At 46.0% G+C, this 20,030-nt stretch overlaps 2 protein-coding genes across 6 annotated transcripts in view; one reads left to right on the top strand and one right to left on the bottom strand.

The window, feature by feature from the left end:
- Positions 1-1,426: 1,426 nt before the first annotated feature.
- On the bottom strand, positions 1,427-13,210 carry NUDT22 (nudix hydrolase 22). Of its 4 annotated transcripts, none has more exons than XM_083477745.1 (6): positions 6,916-13,210; positions 3,743-4,240; positions 3,275-3,385; positions 3,066-3,163; positions 2,390-2,411; positions 1,427-1,805 (listed from the first exon to the last, which is right to left on the bottom strand). In XM_083477745.1, exons 2-6 carry the CDS (start codon positions 4,208-4,210, stop codon positions 1,701-1,703), a joined length of 804 nt encoding a protein of 267 aa, XP_083333871.1. In that variant the 5' UTR covers positions 4,211-4,240; positions 6,916-13,210; the 3' UTR covers positions 1,427-1,700. The 4 variants fall into 4 exon arrangements, with proteins under 4 accessions (XP_083333871.1, XP_083333868.1, XP_083333870.1 ...); XM_083477742.1 differs by having other exon boundaries at positions 2,318-2,411; positions 6,916-13,202; XM_083477744.1 differs by lacking the exon at positions 6,916-13,210 and adding an exon at positions 6,505-6,853 and having other exon boundaries at positions 2,318-2,411.
- Positions 13,211-13,561: 351 nt separating this feature from the next.
- The window catches only part of DNAJC4 (DnaJ heat shock protein family (Hsp40) member C4), a 39,448-nt gene continuing 32,979 nt past the window's right edge, over positions 13,562-20,030 (top strand). Inside the window, exon 1 of one of the 2 annotated variants that reach the window (XM_083477740.1) lies at positions 13,562-13,700. In XM_083477740.1, the coding sequence (XP_083333866.1) occupies positions 13,577-13,700 (124 nt within the window). In that variant the 5' untranslated portion in view covers positions 13,562-13,576. The remainder of the gene's footprint in view (positions 13,701-20,030) is intronic. The other variant, XM_083477741.1, reaches the window with a different exon arrangement.

The following is a 20,030-nucleotide window of genomic DNA, read 5'->3' as shown; positions in this document are numbered from 1 at the left end:
TCAAGCTAACCTTTCATGTCATTGGAGGGGGGATTCCCTCTCAATTCCTTTAGACCAGTGCTGGCCAAACTAGGGTCTCCAGCTGTTTTTGGACTACAACTCCCCTCACCCCTAGCTAACAGGACCAGTGGTCAGGGAAGATGGGAATTGTAGTTTCAAAACAGCTGGAGACCCAAGTTTGGCCAACACTGCTTTAGACAGATGAAGCAGCTGTTAAATGTGCAGGAGCAGGCTGGGCCACTTCCCCCTCAACAGTTGGCAACCCACCATGGATTGAAGCCGTGTCCGTTGTGTAATGGGGGCTGGGGAGGGCTGTCCCCTGTATAAAGCAGAAATAGCCAAGTAAATGCAGCACCTGAGCACCTCGGGTCACAGCTCAGACACTAATCCACTTCAGGCGGTGGGTGAAAGACTAGTGGGATTGTGGGGGGACCTGGATCCCCGTTTGTTAATTGCCTCCAAGCTGCTAGTAATCCAGATAAGCAACGCTCTGGGGGAAGATCAGCTAAATCCCTGAAATGCAACTGCTCTCACGCCACCCTGCTCACCCTCCCCCAATTCCTCAGTCTTCTGAGGCTCTTGCACAACTCTGGAGACACTCCATAGCTGTAGGGTGATCATGTGCAAATGTAGCATACAGACAGAGGGTCCGGCCTCACTGCCCCTTTTATTCCTGGGAGGGAGCAAGCTTTGTTCATTGAGCGGTTGGGGAGCCCTTCTCATCTTGGGCCCTTTTTACGGCATTTCTTTGCACATTTGTGATTTGCACGTGCAAAAGAAACAGAAATTACTATGAAAATAGAATCACAGTGCAGGAGTCACAGCTGAAGATTCCCTGGCAGATGCCCATCCAACCTCTGTTTAAAAGCCTCCCATGAGATTGCGTGGTGAGTTTTACTGCAGTTCTGGTTTCTTGCTCTTTTTTTTTAGGTTAATGGACATTTTACAATGACTCCTAATTTTAACTGTTTTTTCTCCTCTTAAAATCACTCCAGATGAAGCTCCGCTGGATCAGGCCAGTGGCCCATCTAGTCTAGCATACTATTCTCACAGTGGCCAGCTAGTTGCCTCTGGGAAGACGGCAAGCTGGAACCAAGCACAACAACAATTCTCTTTTCCAATGGTTTCCAGCAACTGGTACTTAGAAGCATTTGCTGTGCCCAACAGTGGAATGGAGTATCCTGGGAAAGGGCATGACTGGAAGACTGAGCACTCCACCCTGCAACATTGCTTGCAGAATTCACTTCTCTTGGCAAATAATTTGTACAAACAGGGTGCACCAGACCTAGATATATTGGGAAATCTGATATAGGGGGAAGAGGAACCTCTTAGTAACAGAGATGAGAAGAGGATATTGCAGGTGCAGAGAAAGGCCCAGTGCATGCTAGGAAACCTGAAATCACACCATGGGTGAGAAAACTAATAATTAAAAAATAATACTACTTTATTGAGAAACAGGTTGCACAAACAGGCACAGCGACAGGGCTCACAAGGCGCTAAGGCTGGTCTCAGCCAGTGCAGTTTCAAGGGAGGTTTGGGAGGTGAGAATAATCCCACTATCCATATCCATGGCATAATATTCCTGCTTTGCCAAAGGACTGCTGGTGATTTTGGGGTAACTGGATGATCTGTAAAGTAATTCTGAATAGTCCCTGAGAGAGTAGTTCACTTCCTCAAAGTACCTCTTCCCAATGGGCTTGTCATTGGCATGTGCCCATGACCCCTCTGTAGAGCTCAATGGCCCCTTTGGCTGATGGGCACAGTTCCTTCCAAAAGTCCCCGCTCTGCTCCATTGTCAGGACATCCTGCACAGAGAAAAAGGCAGCCATATGTTAAAAGAGATGCAGTAAATGGGGCTGACACTTACACTTTTTGTCCTGTCTAGTTATTTTACTATATTGGGGGTGACAGGGTCACAGTGCCTTGGCATGCAAAAAGGGGGACGATGAACTTCATTTTAATGTATTCTAATTAACTCTAAATTGAGTCCAGAGGAGGCATATGTTTCTTTAAAGGGGCCTTAGCACTTGCCAATGGGGAAGCTAGGAGGTTCCTGTATGCTTAGATGGCTGGCTGTCCAATCTTACCAATATAAACTAGGAATTGGGTCCCAAGAATTATGTGCATAATCAGAGTTCAAGGACAGCCAGGCAAAAAATACTCAAGGAGGGTGTGTAAGGCAGGGCCGGTGAGGGGGTGTGGCTTGGGAAGAAGCCTAAGGGCCAGGCAGAGAGGCCTGGAGGGCCCTATTTGACACCCAGGTCTAAGGCTGCCGACCCTCGAGCTACACACTTTTGCCTCCAGCTCCAGCACTTACCTCTCTGTCAACAAAGATGATGCTGGTTGACTCTTGGGCCTCAGGGCCCCCGATAGCATAATGGTGCCTCACCTGCTCAGAGTTGAGACTGCACCTGAATTAATGAATGAATAGCAAAGTTGAGAAGAAAGCAACCAGCGAAGCTGAGGGTGGGCGTAGGGACTAGGAGCTGAAGACTAAACTGGGGAGACTTTGGGCCTGGAGAAAGAGGTGTCCATGGCAGGGCCCACACTGTGGGGTAAAGGAGGAAGAAGCTGAGGCTGTACTCTGATGGGGCAGCTGAGCTGCAGGACAAAGAATGGATGAGCCTCTATTGGGTGGAGCTCAATAGAAGAGTTTCTAATATTGAAGGGCAAGCTGTCTCCATACATACTTATGTACCCATGCATTGTGATCTACAGAGGGCCTTCTGTGAATGCCACCACCATCAAAGATGAGGTAGATGTATACCAGAGAGAGGGCCTTCTTAGTGGTGGCACCCCAGTTGTGGGACACTAACTCCAGGGTGATTTGGCTGGCACAGCTACCTTATTCTCCTTTCAGAGCCTGGCAAAGATCTTTCTTTAGGGTTGTTTCCTACAGTGTTGCCCCATCAGCTCGTGGAATCATTTGGATATAATGCATAAAACAAAAACATTCTTAAGCAGGAAAAAAAAATCAATGCACTCTTCATAACTAACCACAGCTTGATACCGGGATGATAGTGAAGAGGGAGGCCTACTATTCAGATCAGGATTCAGCACATTACCTGATGTAGAATTCAGCACTGCAGCGGCCTGCGCTGGTCTCGTTCCGGGCTATTCCGAGCAACATTGGGCTGCTGAGGGTGGGCAGTGGAAGGTTCACCTGGGAAGGGAAGGGGGAAGCTGGTTCAGAGTCACTCTCAAAAGCTGGTTCAGAGAGGAGGGGAGGGCAGCCTAGTCATTGGCCGCTCCCCTTTCCCTGCCCTCTCCTCACCTCATCCTGGATCTCTCGCAGCACAGAGCAGAACAACTCCTTGACCACAGATTCTCCTGGGAGGTCCTGGTGACGGACAGGCCCCTCCAAGGCGGCATCTTCCATGACAACCTGCAAAGCGAGGCACAGTAAGAAGAACACAGGCCCATTCAAGGAACACAGCTCCATTCTCTATAGCCCAAATGGCTCTCCAGGGTTTCAGGCAAGGAGGCTCTCTCTACCCTACCTGGAGATGCCAGGGATTGAACCTGGGACCTTCTGCATGCAAAGCAGATGCTCTGCCTCCAAGCTAAAGTGGCAGGAGAACTTCCAAGCTGTGGTCCACCTTAATTAAGGAGATGGACTCAGGGGAGCCCTTGGGATAAGCTGCAAAGCTGATGCCTGTTATATTGCTTCTTACAATACTGAAATTTGACCCATTTGTTAACAGCAACACCCCCAAGACATAAAACCAGGCATTCCATCAACCTGCGGTTCAGGGTGGCCTCCAGGAATGTCGATCTTCCCAGGCGCCTCCCCTACGCACTGACTCCGTCGCAAAAAGACAAACTTGTCATCTGCTGTTTGCAGCATGGCGCCCACCCCCAGGGGCTCAGCGAGGTAGGCCTGGCTGTTCCCCAAGTCCTCGCGCCCACGCTCCTGGAGCTGCCCGGCTGCGTCCGCCAAGTTGGTGCCCACAAAGTCCTTGTAGCAGGTGAGACCAAGGCAGAAAGTCAAGATGTCCCCTTCCAGCTGGATAGAGTGGAGACGGAATTTGGCTCCGTCAAAGAGCCATGGGCTCTGCTGGCGACGTGCCACCCAAGCTGTCTCAATCCGGGCCCTGTCGCCAGGGAGTGGGCGACGGTCATACAGTGGGGAGAGCTCAGCTCGGACCTGAGCCTCTGTGATGCCCTTGGGAGATGGGCACTGGAAGAGGAGAGAGATATCAGGATCCATCTTCTGCCTGCTCTGTCCATCTAAGGGCACCTGGAAGATAAGAATAAAAGTTATCCACCCATATCCCCAGTCTCTTTGCCACAGTAGGATTGCTATTGTGGTTTTCTGGCTCTGCTCCTGTGCCTTTTGCAGCTGCCTGATGCACAGAAATCAGTAGGAATTAAAAATCCCAAGAGCAAGGTTGCCAACTTTTTGTATAGGCCCAGCTCCCCCGCCTCTATAAAGCAGCTCAACACACTTAAACTGTTAAATCATTTCCTGGTATGTCAGGCTGCTGTTAAAGGCACAGGAGCAGAGCCAATAAAAATCCTGACTCCTTTGTTTTAATATTCAGATCTGTGCAGCTTTCTCCCACCCCCACAGAAGAAATTGTGGCCAAGTCATTAAAAAACAGCACCGATAGAAAGTAGTGACTATGGGTTAGAGCAAGGACCTCTTGGCTCCCTATCGCCCAGGAGGGCGTGACATGAAGTATGCACTTTGCACAGAAGCCTGCAGTTCTCACATGCAACCCTGACTCTGCTTTGGGGTTCTTTTGACTTTTGAGATTTAAGCACACTTGGAAACTTGGCACCCCAAGGGTTAACAAGGACCACAAAGATAAATCTAAATCAATGTCATCCTTATCCAAAAGGGAATTAGCATACTCATTAAAAATACACTAGCAAGTGTTAATTGGCACAGACACTGAATTAACAATAAGCCAAGTCTGAGAGAGTTAGAAATCAATAAAAGAGTCAAAACAGAGGAACCTACCTTATATTTGACTGAGTCAGGCTGTGCCTACACCATAAATTTAAAGCACATGACTTCCCCAAAAGAATCCTGGGAGTTGTGGCCTGTTAAGGCTTGCTGGGAATTGTTACTCTGTGAAGGGAAAATTACAGGGCCCAGAGGTCTTTCAGGGAAATAATGTGCTTTAAAGATACAGTGTGTACATAGTTGATTTAGTTATTGTAGGAAGGGTGAGGGTTAAGAAGGAAGGTGTGGGGTTTTAGGTGATTGTATCTTGGCTTCACACTTCCAGAAGGTGTCTGATACACTTTAGTTTAATTTTAAATTTACAAGGAATAAGAGAGAATGTACAACTAAGTATTTACAGTAAAAGAGACAGCACTACAGTATGAGGTGTTGAAGCTCAGCTTGCTGGGAAACACAGGCAGCTGCCTCATACCATGCCATTGGTCCATCTAGTTCAGTATTGTCTACACTGACTGGCAGTGGTTGTCCACGGTTTCAGACAGGGAAGATCCCAAGCCTTACCTGGAGAAGCTAGCAGTTTCTGCATGCAGATCAAATGTTCTGCCACCGACCTACGGCCCCTGAGTTACAATAATATAAGCTGTTTTGTTTCCTCTGCGGGCCAGAACAAAACCTCCCTTCCCAGGTGCAGGTTACCATTCTTATAGAATAATCTGGACTTTAAGGGTACTTTGAAACAGACTTTCTCCCAAGCAGCGTTCCCTTCCATCAAGTCCATATGAAGGTTTAATCCCAGGCAAACCGACAAGCATCCTTCCTCACAGTAACTGGACTACGAACTCTCCTTGAGCAACTGGAATGGTCATAGATAGTTCAGAATATCACAGCAGCTCAGCCAATACAGATTAGAAGTTGAGTGTGTGTAGACTTCATAGAATCATAGAGCTGTAGAGTTTGAAAGGATGCAAAGTGTAATTTAGTCCAATCCCTTGCAATGCAGGAATCAAGAATCCCTGATGGATGGCCATTCAACCTCTGTTTTAAAACCTCCGATGAATTAGTCCACCACCTTCTGAGGTCGTCTGTTCCACAGCTCTGTCTGCTTGTGTACCAATGGCTGCTACATGACATCAGAACACTAGAGGTCCATCTAGCAGAGTGAAGGTGAACCTGTGGCTCTCCAGATTTGGCTGGATTTCAGCTCCCTGACCACCGGCCAGTCACAAGATCTGAAAGACCACAGGTTCCCTATCCCAGATCTACCACCACCAGCTGGCTAGACATTTCTGAGAATCTCACAGCCTTGCCTGGTATAAAGTAATCAAGGGTAGACTATCTGTATACTCGGAAGCTCCATTTGACTATAATCATGCCTATACTGCAATCTTTTCTCGATCTGTATGATTTTATTGCTCGTTTTCCCAACAAATAAAAAACATATCCCTTTCTTTCTGGTAGGCTGGGAGGAAGCAAGACAGGAACTGTTACTACCCAGGGGGGAACAGATGGGTTCGCTTGCCACTTTCCCCCCAGCTGTTGAAAGCGACGTGAAGCCAAGAGGGCTGAATTAGCACACCAATTAAAACGCATGCCTGTTATGCTCCGGACGTCACAATGGAGCTCGCTTCGTATGCTTTATTGGTGTTATTTGTTAACCGTGTGCTTGCGTGCGCGCGCGCCTAGCCAAGACAATCAGCGTTTAATCTGCGCATTTGCTAACCGGGCACATTCCGGGCTGCCTAATTAAAGTCGCCTATTATGCAAGTGACGGCGACGCCACGTCGGTTCGATCCGGATTAACCCTCGGCGCCCCGCGCCACCGGCAGGGGAGACTGCGAACTACGCGCGCGCCCCGTTTGCAGGGTGCCCACGCGCGGTGCTGTGCGCCCGCCCGGGCAGGCGTCTCGATTTCATTCTCCGCTGCGCTACAGCGAGATCGGAAAGGGGTGTGTGTCTGGAAAGGACCGAAATCGGGGGCCTAGCTAGCGAGCCAGGCTCCTTACCTCTCTGCCGCCGCCTCCCGGAAGGAAGTCTGCTTTTGCAAAGCCGGCGCTGCCTGCTGCTGTGTCTCTCCTCGGCTCCGGGCAGCTCCCGAACCGGTTGCTTTATCAGCCTGCCCCCTTGTCTGATGCCGGCACGCTTCTTTTTCAGGATTAGGCTGCCGGAAAAATCAGTGAATCCAATCCTTATGCCTTTAACTTATTATTATTACTACGAGAGGAGTAATAATATTAGTAAGAACTCAGTCGCTAGAGCATGAGACCTTAATCTTAGGGTGGTGGGTTTGAGCCCCACGTTGGGCAAAATATCTTCATTTTAGGGGGTTGGACTAGATGACCCTGGGGTCCCTTCTAACTCCACAATTCTATGATTTTACTTATTAGCGCAGTGTTCCGGTTCAGGATGCCAATTTAAGCCAGCCATGCTTGTTTGGAAGGTATGCCATTCCATTCTCATCCTCTCACCCCTGCCCTGCATTTTGTGACCACTAAACATAATCCATTTACATTACTGATTTTCCCATAGTGCGTATCTGGTTAGCTACTGCAAGAACAGGATGCTAGACTGAATGAACCACTGGCCTGATACCGCTCATGTTCAAATGTTCACTAGGGCCTACCGTGACATGTAAAAGCAAAGTAGGCTTTTTCCTACCTGGAATAATTTTATAATTAGAATGCGAACATATGTAGATTTAATCGATTAAAAACTCCTACATTTAACCAGCTAGGGGCTTGTGGCTGTCCCCTTCCGCCGCTTTCAGATCAAGCGCCTTCCCTAGTCCTCTCCCTGCCTCCGCAGAGCACAAATTGGTTTGCGCTAATCCCATTCTGACACCAGTGTGTAATAAACGCAAGCGAGCTGATTGACAGCCTCCATGAGCTGGGGAGCTGCTGGTTATGTCACAATTTAATACAGGAGAAGAAAATTGCCGAATGAAGAGTTTCATTTGGGATTGAGACGGAGAGAAGAAAAAGAGACTGATGAATCTGATTAGGATCCTGACAGCAGTAACAAGGAAGATAGATGAAACCGTCGAAATAGATAAAGGAAGAAATCCTTTGAGGCAAATACACCAGAGGAACTGGCCCAATGCCACCTTGCAACTAAAGTGTGTATATGAGAGTTTTATCCTTTTATGGGGGCTTGTTGCTCTGTGCCACTAAAGTACACGCTTCCCTGCTTTCTTTTATTGCTATATGCTCTGGAACAATAGCTGTCCTTATAAATGCTAGTTCCTAATGTATTTTGTCACTCTGAAAATGATAGAAGGATCTGCCAACTTTGAGTTTCTCAGTTTTTCATTTTCCCATCTTAAATGAAGTTCACATTTCTACAACAATTTGTGATTTAAAAAAATAAATCCTCATGAAACTTCATCACCATTCTATTGAGTTTCTCCTAATAAACACATTTTTGTATGCTTTTATTTTTTTTACTGATGGGCAATTTTTTGCAATTGATTCCCTCTTAATGCCTTTTTGTATGCTATTTTAACTATTGCAGCCATTTCCCCTAATACAGTATATCTTACTTTTTGTAAACATGGTTTGGAGAACTGTATCTCAGAATTCAGATAAGTTCAAATTTTGAAGGGTGGTTGTGTTTTGCTTCACATGCTGTTTCAGAAAATGCAAATTAGATAGATTATTTGCCTTTAAATGAGAACTGAATGAAATTCCTCTCTCATTCCTAAGTGTGACTGAACACAGCAACAGACAGCCCATGACAAGCCATGATTCCTGATGTGTGTCCAATGGTTATAGCAGAGAATGCTGAAAAGCCTATCTCCCCCTAGCTCCTTACCATTCACAGTCTCACAGAAAGGCATTTTGATGGTTTGGCATGTGTGGAAATTAACATTACTTTCCAGCCCCCATTTCGTTTGTGCTAAATATCCGCACGCCCCCTCTGGCAATAGCTTCATTCAGTAAGAGCTTTGACCCCCAAGAGGATATGTGTAATCTGATTTGTAATTGGCACTAATTAATTTTAATCTCAGTGGGAACACTTCACAGGGGGTGGGACTGATAATAACTGGGGGAGGGAAAGGAAAGGTATACATTCAGTTCCTTGCTGTATCCATAAAGGACGCTGGTATATTTATAGGCCAAAACTGGAGCGGCCAATTTTTCATTCTGCCCCTGCTCTTCTGCCATTTCAGTCTGCAGACAGTTATTTGGGAAATAATCTCGGGGAAATTCTCAGTGCTGTGGGAAAAGATTCAACTGATTATTCTGTAGCGCAAAACTGACTAGCAACAGGCTGGGCATTTCCCTCCCTGCTCAGTTGGCAACCTTAAGGCCAACTAGATTGTGCCCTGGAATTGCCTTTAAACGGATGCAGCATTTTATGCAGACTAATCTTTTCAAGGCAACTGACACAACAATGCGTCCCACAGCAATGAATCCTGCCAGAAGAAAATAAAATAAACATAACAACCCTATTGCTCTGAACTCCCTATATCCCACTTCCTTGCTCATCCCAGCTTGATGGAAGCAGAATGGGACTCTGTGAAAAGCCAAAAGCCGGAGGAGGGTGCCAACTTTTGAACCATGTTTTGTCCAGAGCGCAGATTTTGGGCACTACTAAATGCTCCACCGGGAAGGTAAACGGCATTTCTATGCGCTGCTCTGGTTCACCAGAAGCGTCTTAGTCATGCTGGCCGCATGACCCGGAAGCTGTACACCGGCTCCCTCAGTCAATAAAGTGAGATGAGTGCCGCAACCCCAGAGTTGGTCACAACTGGACCTAATGGTCAGGGGTCCCTTTACCTTTACCTTTAAATGCAGTGGAGACTGCTCTGTTAAGATAAATGGAGCTCTGCCTACCAACTTCAGTCGGTGAACTAATATCAGTGTACTGGAAGAATAAAGATCACCAGTGTTGAAGCAATGATTCTTCAACATCAACTTCGTTGGACTGGTCATGTTGTGCGGATGCCTGATGATCATCTTCCAAAGCAACTACTCTATTCCGAACTTAAAAATGGAAAGCGTAATGCTGGTGGTCAACAAAAGAGGTTTAAAGACTGTCTCAAGGCAAATCTAAAAAAATGTAGTATAAACACTGACAACTGGGAAACACTGGCCTGTGAGCGCTCCAGTTGGAGAACAGCCTTTACCAAAGGTTTCGAAGGCTTTGAAGACACTCGAACTCCGGACGCAAGGTAGAAACGTGCTAAGAGAAAGGCATGCTTGGCAAATCCACACTGTGATCAACTCCTGCCCGGAAACCAATGTCCCCACTGTGGAAGGATGTATGGATCCAGAATTGGCCTCCACAGTCACTTACGGACTCACTGTTAAAGCCGTGTTTAAGGAAGACAATCTTACTCAGCTACGAGTGATCGCCAAAGAAAGAAGAAGAATCCCTCAGGCATCCCCCCCCCAACTCTACCTGCCTGTCTTATTTGCAACTGGTCCAGAGGCTGACCCTGCCTGCCAGCTTCCTGCACCTGCATCTCTGTGTTGTCCCTTGCAGAACAAAACTGGAATTAGTTGGTTCAGCCTATTATTGGTTCTGGATCCACTTACTGTGAGGACTCCCTACCTTCCCCTCTATCAATTCCAATGGGCACCAGCCACCACTAATTAAATGACAGCAAATTTTCAGTTAAATTCATTTACATTTGAAACTGGGTTGTTGTTCCATTGTATTGTGTGTGCCATGGAGTCTCTTTTATTATCTCTCTAAAACATCCTGCTAAGCCTGAGACACTCCCTGCCTGATTAACAGCTAAAGTAAATGAAATTGTATTGATTCATTCATCAACGTGAATACAAAGCAAGGTAGATGTGGGATAATCAGCCTCATATAACCATCATGCTTAGGTCTAATTAATACCAGGCTTGGCTCACCTTGAGTGGGAACAGGTAATCAAGTCTTTGTTCTCCTTCCAGTCTGCCTGAGAAATTTGGCACGTGAAGGGGTTTTGAGTTGGCTGCTGCAGCTCAGACTGCATGGCTCTTACAAGTCGTTGTTGAGTTCCTATACCAATAATTTAGGAACTTTCACCACTGTAACTAAGCCAAGTTGTACTGCCTGTGTTTTCTGACTGATGTATGGAAAAGCACATGAACCTGACCTTTGGCATGTTTGTAAAGAAACAATTTTTAACTTACCAACCTTGTCTTTTTCTATGTTGGGGGAAGAGTGGACTACTTTGGACTGTTATAAAGGTCTAACAGCCTATATTTCTATGTTTTACTTTGCTGCATGTTTTGTGGTTTTAAATCTCTGCTGGTGTTCTCTCACCAAAGAGTACTTGCCACAATCTTGGATCCTGGCATCCAGGGATTCTCCTTTTATATGACTAATTTTTCCTTGCCGACCAGCACTAAAGACCTCAAGGTATTTTGCCTCAAACCTCTGCTTCTGGGGTGGCTGGTCCTTTTTTCAGATACTCCATGGAAAAATCAACACAATCTAAAAAATGCAGACTACAGAAGTTTATCTAATCCCAAAGGCAGTTTTTATACTTTATTTATTTGCTACACAAAGCTGGCATCTGCTGTCTGCTGTCCCAAAGTTGTTTCAGTTGTTTGTGTTCATCTAGAAATCGAGAAATTTTAAGGGTTGTGTCCAAGTAACTCCAACTTAGAGTAGACCCACCAAAATCAACTGGTAACTTTCATTTCCCTCAAGCCTGGCTGTGAAATAGATAACAGAACACAATGAAGGCCACAAAGTAGATAAATAAGAGGAGTGTCTGTCCGAAAAGGAAATGAGAGAAATGTTTCCGGGCTTCTTTCTTGAAGTATTTCTCCAATTACGTCAGAATAAATGGAAACCAAACACAGCCTGGCTGGATTCAAGATGGTGCCTGTCATGGTAAAAGTCTTGCTTGCTTTTTAATTTATTGCCTGCTGGGGAACATCCGGCTTCATGAAACAAATACTCTACAGGGGATTTTTCTACCTAAAGGGTTGAAAAACACACCGCACATATTTCAGTTATGAGGTTTGCTCACATACGATGACCACTAACACAGATGGGTTTAAAAGAGGAATAGACAGATCAACGGAAGGTTATCCGTGGTTACTAGCCATGGTGGTTATGTTCTGCCTCCATTGTTGGAGGCAATATGCCTCTGAATACCTGTTGTTTGGGAGTTGCGAGTTTGGAGAGTGCTGTTGTATTCAGGTCCTGCCTGTGGGCTTCCATTGGGGCATTTGGCTTTGCCAGTGTGAGAACAGGATGCAGCTAGGCTCTTCTTATGTTCTGTGGGGTGTGTATGCAGCTTCTCTCCGTTATGCTTATATATTTGCAAATAAACCAAATATTAGAAAAACACCATTAAGTCTATTGTCTTCCTTTTTTCTTCAAATAAAACTGAATCTCCAAGTTGTACAGCCTCTTGAACATCTCACCATTCCGTCTCTCTCTATGCTATAACCTCACCTTGACACCATGTGGGGGTCCTGCCCCTCATGACAGTCCCTGCTCCCTTGGCAACAGCATCCCCTTTCTGACACTTCCACTAAGCAGCCCTGACTGGAGCCATTGTAGGGGGAACCCCAGGCAAGAGAAAAGGGACCATTATCCCTCCCCTTCCCTTCCCCAGTGAAAGGGTGAAGTCACTGTAGCAATTTTGACAAAAGTGGGTTTTGTTGGCAAGAGCCCCTCCTGCACCCTCTTCCCTTGGCTGTTGGCACCATTCCCACAACCTTTGTGACGGAGGGCTTGTGATCTGTCCCCAGCCTTCATTTAGAGACAGCACTGCTTGCTGTGGATCTCCTTTTCAAGTCAAGGCAGGCAGGTTTGGCTGAGGCCCTGGCATTTCCTGCCCTTAAAACCCCTGGATTTAGCTTGTATTTCATTTGCATTTTTTTTTTAAAAAAAGCAAAGCAGCATTAGCATAGTCTGCGTCAGTAGCTGTTGACCTGTCTGGATCAGAGGCTGTGTGTTGACCTCAGACATTTGTGGGCTACTATCAGGAAAACAATGTTCAATGCAAACAAGTTGTGGACACCAGTTCTTTTGGAGGAGAGGCACTTGATGCCACATACCTCTGGTGGCCAACATTTGAACTGGCCCCTGATCCTTAAGCAATCAGCAGTGAAGACTGGTTACCAAAGGGCCCTATCAGGTCAGAGACTTTGCCCAGTTTCTAAGATGTGGGTGGGGAACCTATCTATCTGGTCTCAGTGAATCCCTTTCCCCTTCCTTCTAGTGGATTAAAAACACATAATCATGCCCATGGAAGCGCCTCACAACTGTTTTCAGGAGCAACTCCCAGAAACATGAAAAAGAAAAACAATTTTAACATATTAACTATTAACTGTGGACACATATACGTGATGCATGTCAAGTTTTCCTCTCTCCACTGCAAATTGAAACCCAGGTTCCCCGTGATAGTAAGGAGATCTGCCCAATTTTTGCATCTCACATGACACGCCTGTTGTAAAAGACAGTGCATGCAATGTATACAACTGCTAACGCAACCACTGGGCAAATTTATGTATTTTCATATTTATATATTCCAGGAAAAGGAACTACAGTATACAAATGCTATCAGTTTATATTGCGGCTGCGATTGCACCTGTGTGTAAGCCCCATTGCATTCAATGGGATTTGCTTTTAATGTTACCCAACGGTTTTAGATTAAAAATCAATCTGACTCCTAACTAGGTTAGCCCAAGGTGATTGGGAAGTGCCCGGATGTCGCTCCACCCCTCCTCCGTTTTCGAAAGGGGCGGGCCCAAATGCAGCCGGCGAGTTGGAAGAGGCGGCGGCGGCATCAAAATGGCGGTGGCGACCCGAGGGCTGACTGTGAGTTTCTATGGTAACCGCCGTGTCCCCTCCATTACCACTCCCCCTTTCCTCCTTGCGTTATCCTTCCCTCCCCCTTCGGCCTTGGGTGGCCGATATTGATTTAACTGCTCGTTTAATAGCAGCGCGCCTTCCGTTTCCACACTGTTCAAAACTATTGGTCCTTCAAACCCCGCTGCTTGCAACAGTATCTGCCTTCTTCATTATCTGTTGGTTTTGACGTTAGTGCCCTCCCGTTTCCTACCCCGGGAAAAATCTGCCAGCATTTGTATGGTTCCGCCCTTCTGATTTTGGGCACCCCCACCCGATTAATTATGGGGTGATCATATTTGGGATGTTAATGATTTTCGTGCAAATAGCCAGTCTATAAATACCAATATTACAGATTTGTGTTATACATAACTATAATGGTAACGTTTATTGAATATATGGGAAATAATTGTGTACAGCTGAAAACGCTGGCAGCATTAAGATAAATTCAACAGTGTAAATAAGTTTTGATGGATGCAGTAATGGAATACTGATCGGTATAGTTTCTGTGAAATAGGCAGGGATTCATGATATGTAAAATGAACCATGGAAAGAGAAGAAGGGAAGTCACTGATAACGTAAGGATGTAAAATGAGTATTTTAAATCTTAAAACAGAAAATGTAATAATAATAAAAAGTACTGTGGGTTAAACCACAAAGCTTAGGACTTGCCGATCAGAAGGTCGGCAGTTCAAATCCCCGCAACGGGGTGACCTTCCGTTGCTCGGTCCCTTCTCCTGCCAACCTAGCAGTTTGAAAGCACATCAAAGTGCAAGTAGATAAATAGGTACTGCTCCAGTGGGAAGGTAAATGGCATTTCTGTGTGCTGCTCTGGTTTGCCAGAAGCGGCTTAGTCATGCTGGCCACATGACCCGGAAGCTGTACGCCGGCTCTCTTGGCCAATAAAGCGAGATTAGTGCCGCAACCACAGAGTCGGCCACGACTGGACCTAATGGTCAGGGGTCCCTTTACCTTTACCATGACATAGTGGGCACAATCCATGCTAAGTTAGATGAACATCAGTTGGATTTATGTTTTTAGTAATTTGTCTCAGTAGTTTCAGTGCTGTGGGGGATAAATGCAGCTAACTTTGACTGCAGTCTTAACTTCTCTTACGTGGGAGTAAGTCCCATTAAATTCACTAGGACTTACTTCTGAGCAGACATAGGAACACAAGCTTTGGTCCATCTCAGTGTTGTCTGCGCACCGACTGGCAGAAGCTCTCCTAGTTTCAGGCAGGGAGACTTCCCCAGGAGATGCCGGGGTTTTGAATCTGGGACCTTCTGCATGCAAAGCAGATGCTCTTATCACCAAGCTACAGCCCTTTCCCAAACACAATGTGGTTAGGATTATGCTGTTACAATGCTTCTGTATAAGGCACTATCTTGCAGACAAATTGCTGAGTGCCTCCCCAGCACCCTGCTGCGTTCTTGATTAATTCTAAACTACTTAGAAGTCATTTTTGGCATATAAGCAGGATATACATTAATAAATGAATAATTGGCCTACCAGGCTTCACACAATGCATGGTTTAAGTCTTCTTTTCATAGCTATACCACTGTTTCTGGTCCACACCAGTGATACAATTTCCCCATGTTGTGTGTTCATAGAATTGGTGAGTTGGAAGGGGCTCCAAAGGTTGTGTGGTCCAGCTCCCTGCAATTCAGGCCCCACCCCTCAATTGCTACCACTCCCACCCCTGTCCTCCACTCTGTTTTCGCATTCCTGGAATGATATTTCTGTACCTCTGTGTGTGCACTTAAAAAAAAAAAAGTCACAGGAAGTGTGCAAGAGCACAAGATTTCCATGGGTGCTTCCAGACCATTGCTGTTTTGGGGTGGGATTCACTCACATTGTAGTTGCACAGTTGGATGTCTTGCGCAGTAAGCCTGATTACTTTCAAAACCCAGACTTCCTGAAAACAGGAAAGGGGGGTGGAAATCCATTGGAAAATGTGGGATCGCTTGCGTGCTTGGTGCAGCGTCTTCCCCTGAAGACTTCCCCTGAAACAAATTGGGACCAATGCTCAATAAACAAGTCGTCCAGAAGTGCCCCAAAGATTGCCAGCCCTTAGTTACCACGTTCTGCAGCAGAGGCTTGGGCTTTTTTTGCGGTGTGTGTGTGTGTGTGTGAATATGTGAATATATTTTATCATGGAGCTTAAAACAGCGCCCATGTGGTGGCCACCAATTCAGATGCTGATCAGACTCAGCCTTGCTTAACTTCAGGTAATGGTCTGATGTGTCTTACAACCTTGCCCATCACTGCTTAGAAATTTTCTCATGTGGTAAATAAATACCTGAAAGAAATAATAGATTTGGTTGTTTTGGGGAATTTTAAAAAATATTTTATTTTATTTTACAAAAGTTTACTGTCTTTGTTTTGAAAGGAGTGGCCTGGCTATGTAGGGGTGAGTGTGAGCATTAGCTGAAGGGAAAAGATGATATCCAAAACTCTCCTCCACCCTCTCTATAGCACAGATTAGCAGATACCTTTCAACTTTATAGCAATCCTTGTGGGATGAGGAAGCAAAAAAAGGCGTGTAAGAAGTCAGAGAGTTAAACCTGTTTTAGTGACCTAATTGCTGTTTGTTTTGTTGCTGCGCTTAAGGAATGCCAGGAGTTCATCTCGCCTTGCTCCCCACCCCCAGCTCCATTTGGGAGTATAGTTCCCCCACCGCCCCATTGCCTGATGAAGGCTAAATTTGGGCTTAAAACAGCATGGAAATGAATGTTAGGTCAAGTGGAGTTTGTCAGGGACTTTGACATGTGAGACAGACCATAAAGAAAAACCAAAGACATTCTTGAAGTTTTATGGCTTTTTAAAATTGTGTTTGAAGATAATCCTTATTTTACTTACTACGTTCATCGAGTTACGTCTGTGTAAAACAATTCATATTGATAAGCATCTGCAGGCACAGTTCTGCGGCCACCCCATTTAACTTTTCTTCCAGTTGCACAAATCCTACTATGTAAAACATTCTGGCTATTCTCCTTTAATTTAAAATACCACAGTCCACTAGGATTCCAGTTGTCCCCACTGAAAAAGAAGGTACTCTTGTGTGACTTGTTAACCCCAGCTCTCTTATAGGTTACTTAAGACAGTGTGAGACAGTGTGAGGTAAGAGTCCTTTTTGGGCACCAAAGCCATTGGGTCAGCCTTCCCTAACCTGTGGCCCTCTCGATGTTGCAGGACTGCAGTTCCCATCATCCCTGACCACTGGCCATGCTGGCTGGAGCTGCACTGAGAACTCTGCTTGAGAAGTTGGAATGTCCATAGATAGTCCGTAACACCAAAGCTGCTCAGCCAATAAAGGTTGGAGGTAGAGCTTGTCCTCTGAGGGCCAGTGGCTGTTATGTGGCATCAGGACATCAGAAGTCCATCTAGCAGAGTGGTGGGGTACCCGTGGCCCTCCAGATATGGCTGGGCCTCAACTTCATTCATCCTTAACTACTGGCCATGCTGATGGAGTTCAGCAACATCTAGAGATCCCCAGATTAGGAAAGGTTGCATTGTGTCAGCACAGCATTAGTGCCATGAAGGCAGCAGGAGACAGTATGAGATTGGCCAAGCCAGGTCTAAATATTAGGAGCTTGGCTTTTTGACCTTGCTCATTCAACAGAGCAGACCATCGTTTAGGGAACGGCCTTAGCTCAGTAGTCAAGCCATGTATAGGTAGGCCCAGGAAAGACTGTTCTCTCAGACTCTGGAGAGCTGCTTCCATCCCATCAGTGGATTGAGGGACCTGTGAGGCCCTCCAAGTGTTTATCGGACTCCAACTCCAGCCAGTGTCGCCAATGGCCAGGGATAGTGGAAGCTCCTTGGGTGGCCATCTGTCATGTATGCTTTAGCGGCTGGACTTGATGACCCTTGGGATCCCTTCCAACTGTAGAGTTCTATGATTCTGTGAACATCTGGGGGGTCCCAGATTTCTCATTCTTGGTGTAGACAATATTGAGGCAGATGGACTGACTTCCTGTGTTTGTGCACGATTGCCAGGCCAGTGATAGCCTCTCAAGGTTTAAATTCAGCTGGTAAAATTCTTGTGGCTTAGCTGTTAGCTCAAACTTGTCTGCCAGGTTACAGTGTGCTCCCCTGGGTTAACCCAAGACCCCCTTCCCCTTGAATAGGCTACATTGGACTGGAGCAACACTCTGTGCCTTCGGTATTTCCTGTGGGGGTTTAAGCACAGCATGCAACCGACAGCTTCAAGGTTGTTTTGTGTGCAACCGTAATACCCCGCAGGGGGCTCCAAGCCTGCGCATTTTAAGCAGCTGTCAGACGCTTCAAAATATTCCTTTCCTTCACCCCTGCACCCTGTGCCTTTATTTCTGTTTTCTTTTAAGCAATTGTTGCTTGAACTTCTTCGGTCCTAAATTCCTCCAGTCTGTTCTTCTTCTTGAAGTTCTCCCTGGGGTGCAACTAACCTGGCCTAGTTTAATAGGTAGTGCTTGCTGGTAAGCGACCGGATTACTGTGAAAACAAATGGCCTGTGGGTCCTGGCTGCTTTGTTTACTTGTAAAAAAAAAAAGAACGTTAATTTAAAAAGGGGGGGGGGGGCAGAAATGATACTAGCAATAAAGCTGGATTGGCTCCCATTTGCTCCACTGGCTGAAAGGAGCAGTGAGGTTTTAAAAGTGAGTTGCAGCCTAAGCCTCGGTGTGCATGAGCTGTTCTAATTAGCATTTGCTTTGATTAGTATGGTGAAAGTTGCTGCAGGGACTGGGAGTCGCAGACACTGTGCCGTTACAGTTGAAATTTCTCCTCGGGGACGTGATGAGCAAGTTCTTGCCAAACCTTTTTGCTTTTTCTAATATGCAAACTTGAGAGTGTGTTCATGTTGCTGCTTGTTCTGCATCCGGTTCACCCCTATTGCTAGCTTTTCAACCCTAATCTGCACAACATTAGCCACCATCCATGCTGATCCTGTAGTTTCTTGACAAATACTGCTGTTTGATGCATTGTTTTCTCAAACCAGCTTCAATCCGACTAGAAAAACAAGTCAGCAGTGATGTGAACATCACACACGCACACCTTAGCACTTCATGAATGGAGGTGCAAAGTGAGCTTTGCAAATTGTGGCTTACGTCAGCCACAGAGCCACAGTTGTGACCTCAGTGTTGTGGTTTGCAGAACTATGGTTTGCCCAAACCATTGTTTACCTTGCTTGAACAAAATAGCAAACTGTGGTTTGCCACAAATCGTCAAAAGAGGAGATATTATAGCCATTTTCAAATACCTTAAGGGCTGTCACATGGAAGATGGAGCAAGCTTGTTTTCCCCTGCTCCAGAGGGAAGGACTCGAACCAATAGCTTCAAGTTACAAGAAAGGAGATTCTGACTAAAGATCAGGAAGAGCTTTCTGACAGTAAGAGTTGTTTGACAGTCTCCCTCGGTAGGTTGTGGACTCTCCTTCCTCGGAGGTTTTTAAGCAGAGTTTGGATGGCTGTCTGTTATGGATGCTTTAGTTCAGATTCCTGCATTGCAGGGAATTGGACCAGATGACCTTTGGAATCCCTTCCAACTCTACAATTCTATGCTTCCATGAAACAGTATTGAAAGAGGGGTTGGGTATAACCATTACCACGAGTGCAAATCATCATGAGGGCACAATAAAAAGGATGCCTGGGAGGGGACCTAAGAGAGCAGGGACTTAATCCTTAGTCTCCTTGCTCCATTGCCTTTCTACCTGCTTTGAGACAGAAGCCCTGGTTGCTCTGACAAATGGGTCAGGTTTCACTGTCCCTGATCTAAATCTGATTGGGCTGTGCCCTCTGCTTGAAGGACATGGGGTTTCATCCAAAGGGACTAAATTGAGCTCTCCTGGATCTACCAGACCATACAGTCATGTTAATGGAAGGCCAGCTGGCTCATATCATTCCCTGATGGGAAAAGATTGCTGTTCCTCGATCAGTATTCCATTTTATGAACATGTACTGCTAGAAGAAAGTGCTATTAAGTTATGTTTTGGAATAAGGTTCTGTATGTGAGTAACCTGCTGGTAAACTGTCCCAGCCCTTTCTGGAGAAGCCAGGGATTGAACCTGGCACCTTCTGCATTCAAAGCAGATGCTCTCCCACTGATCCACAGCCCGTCCCCAAGTGTTAGCTGCTGGTGCCTACAAAGCACCTACAACTGCCCTTTTGGGAAGCTTGGCTTGGCCTCTTTCTATCTGATTGTTTGTTTGTTTTGTCCTGATTAATGGTGTAGAATTTATTTCCATGTGCTCCATACTGTAATGAGCCAGATGGTGTTTCTGCAAACTCTGAAACAAGGAGAAATAAACACTTAATACTGCTGAGTTGGCAGAAAG

The sequence above is a fragment of the Podarcis liolepis genome (genome assembly GCF_965112155.1).
Source record: "Podarcis liolepis genome assembly, chromosome: 15".
NCBI lineage: Eukaryota > Metazoa > Chordata > Lepidosauria > Squamata > Lacertidae > Podarcis > Podarcis liolepis.
The sequence above is the reverse complement of the archived record's forward strand: the minus strand, read 5'-3'. Positions and strand labels throughout refer to the sequence as shown.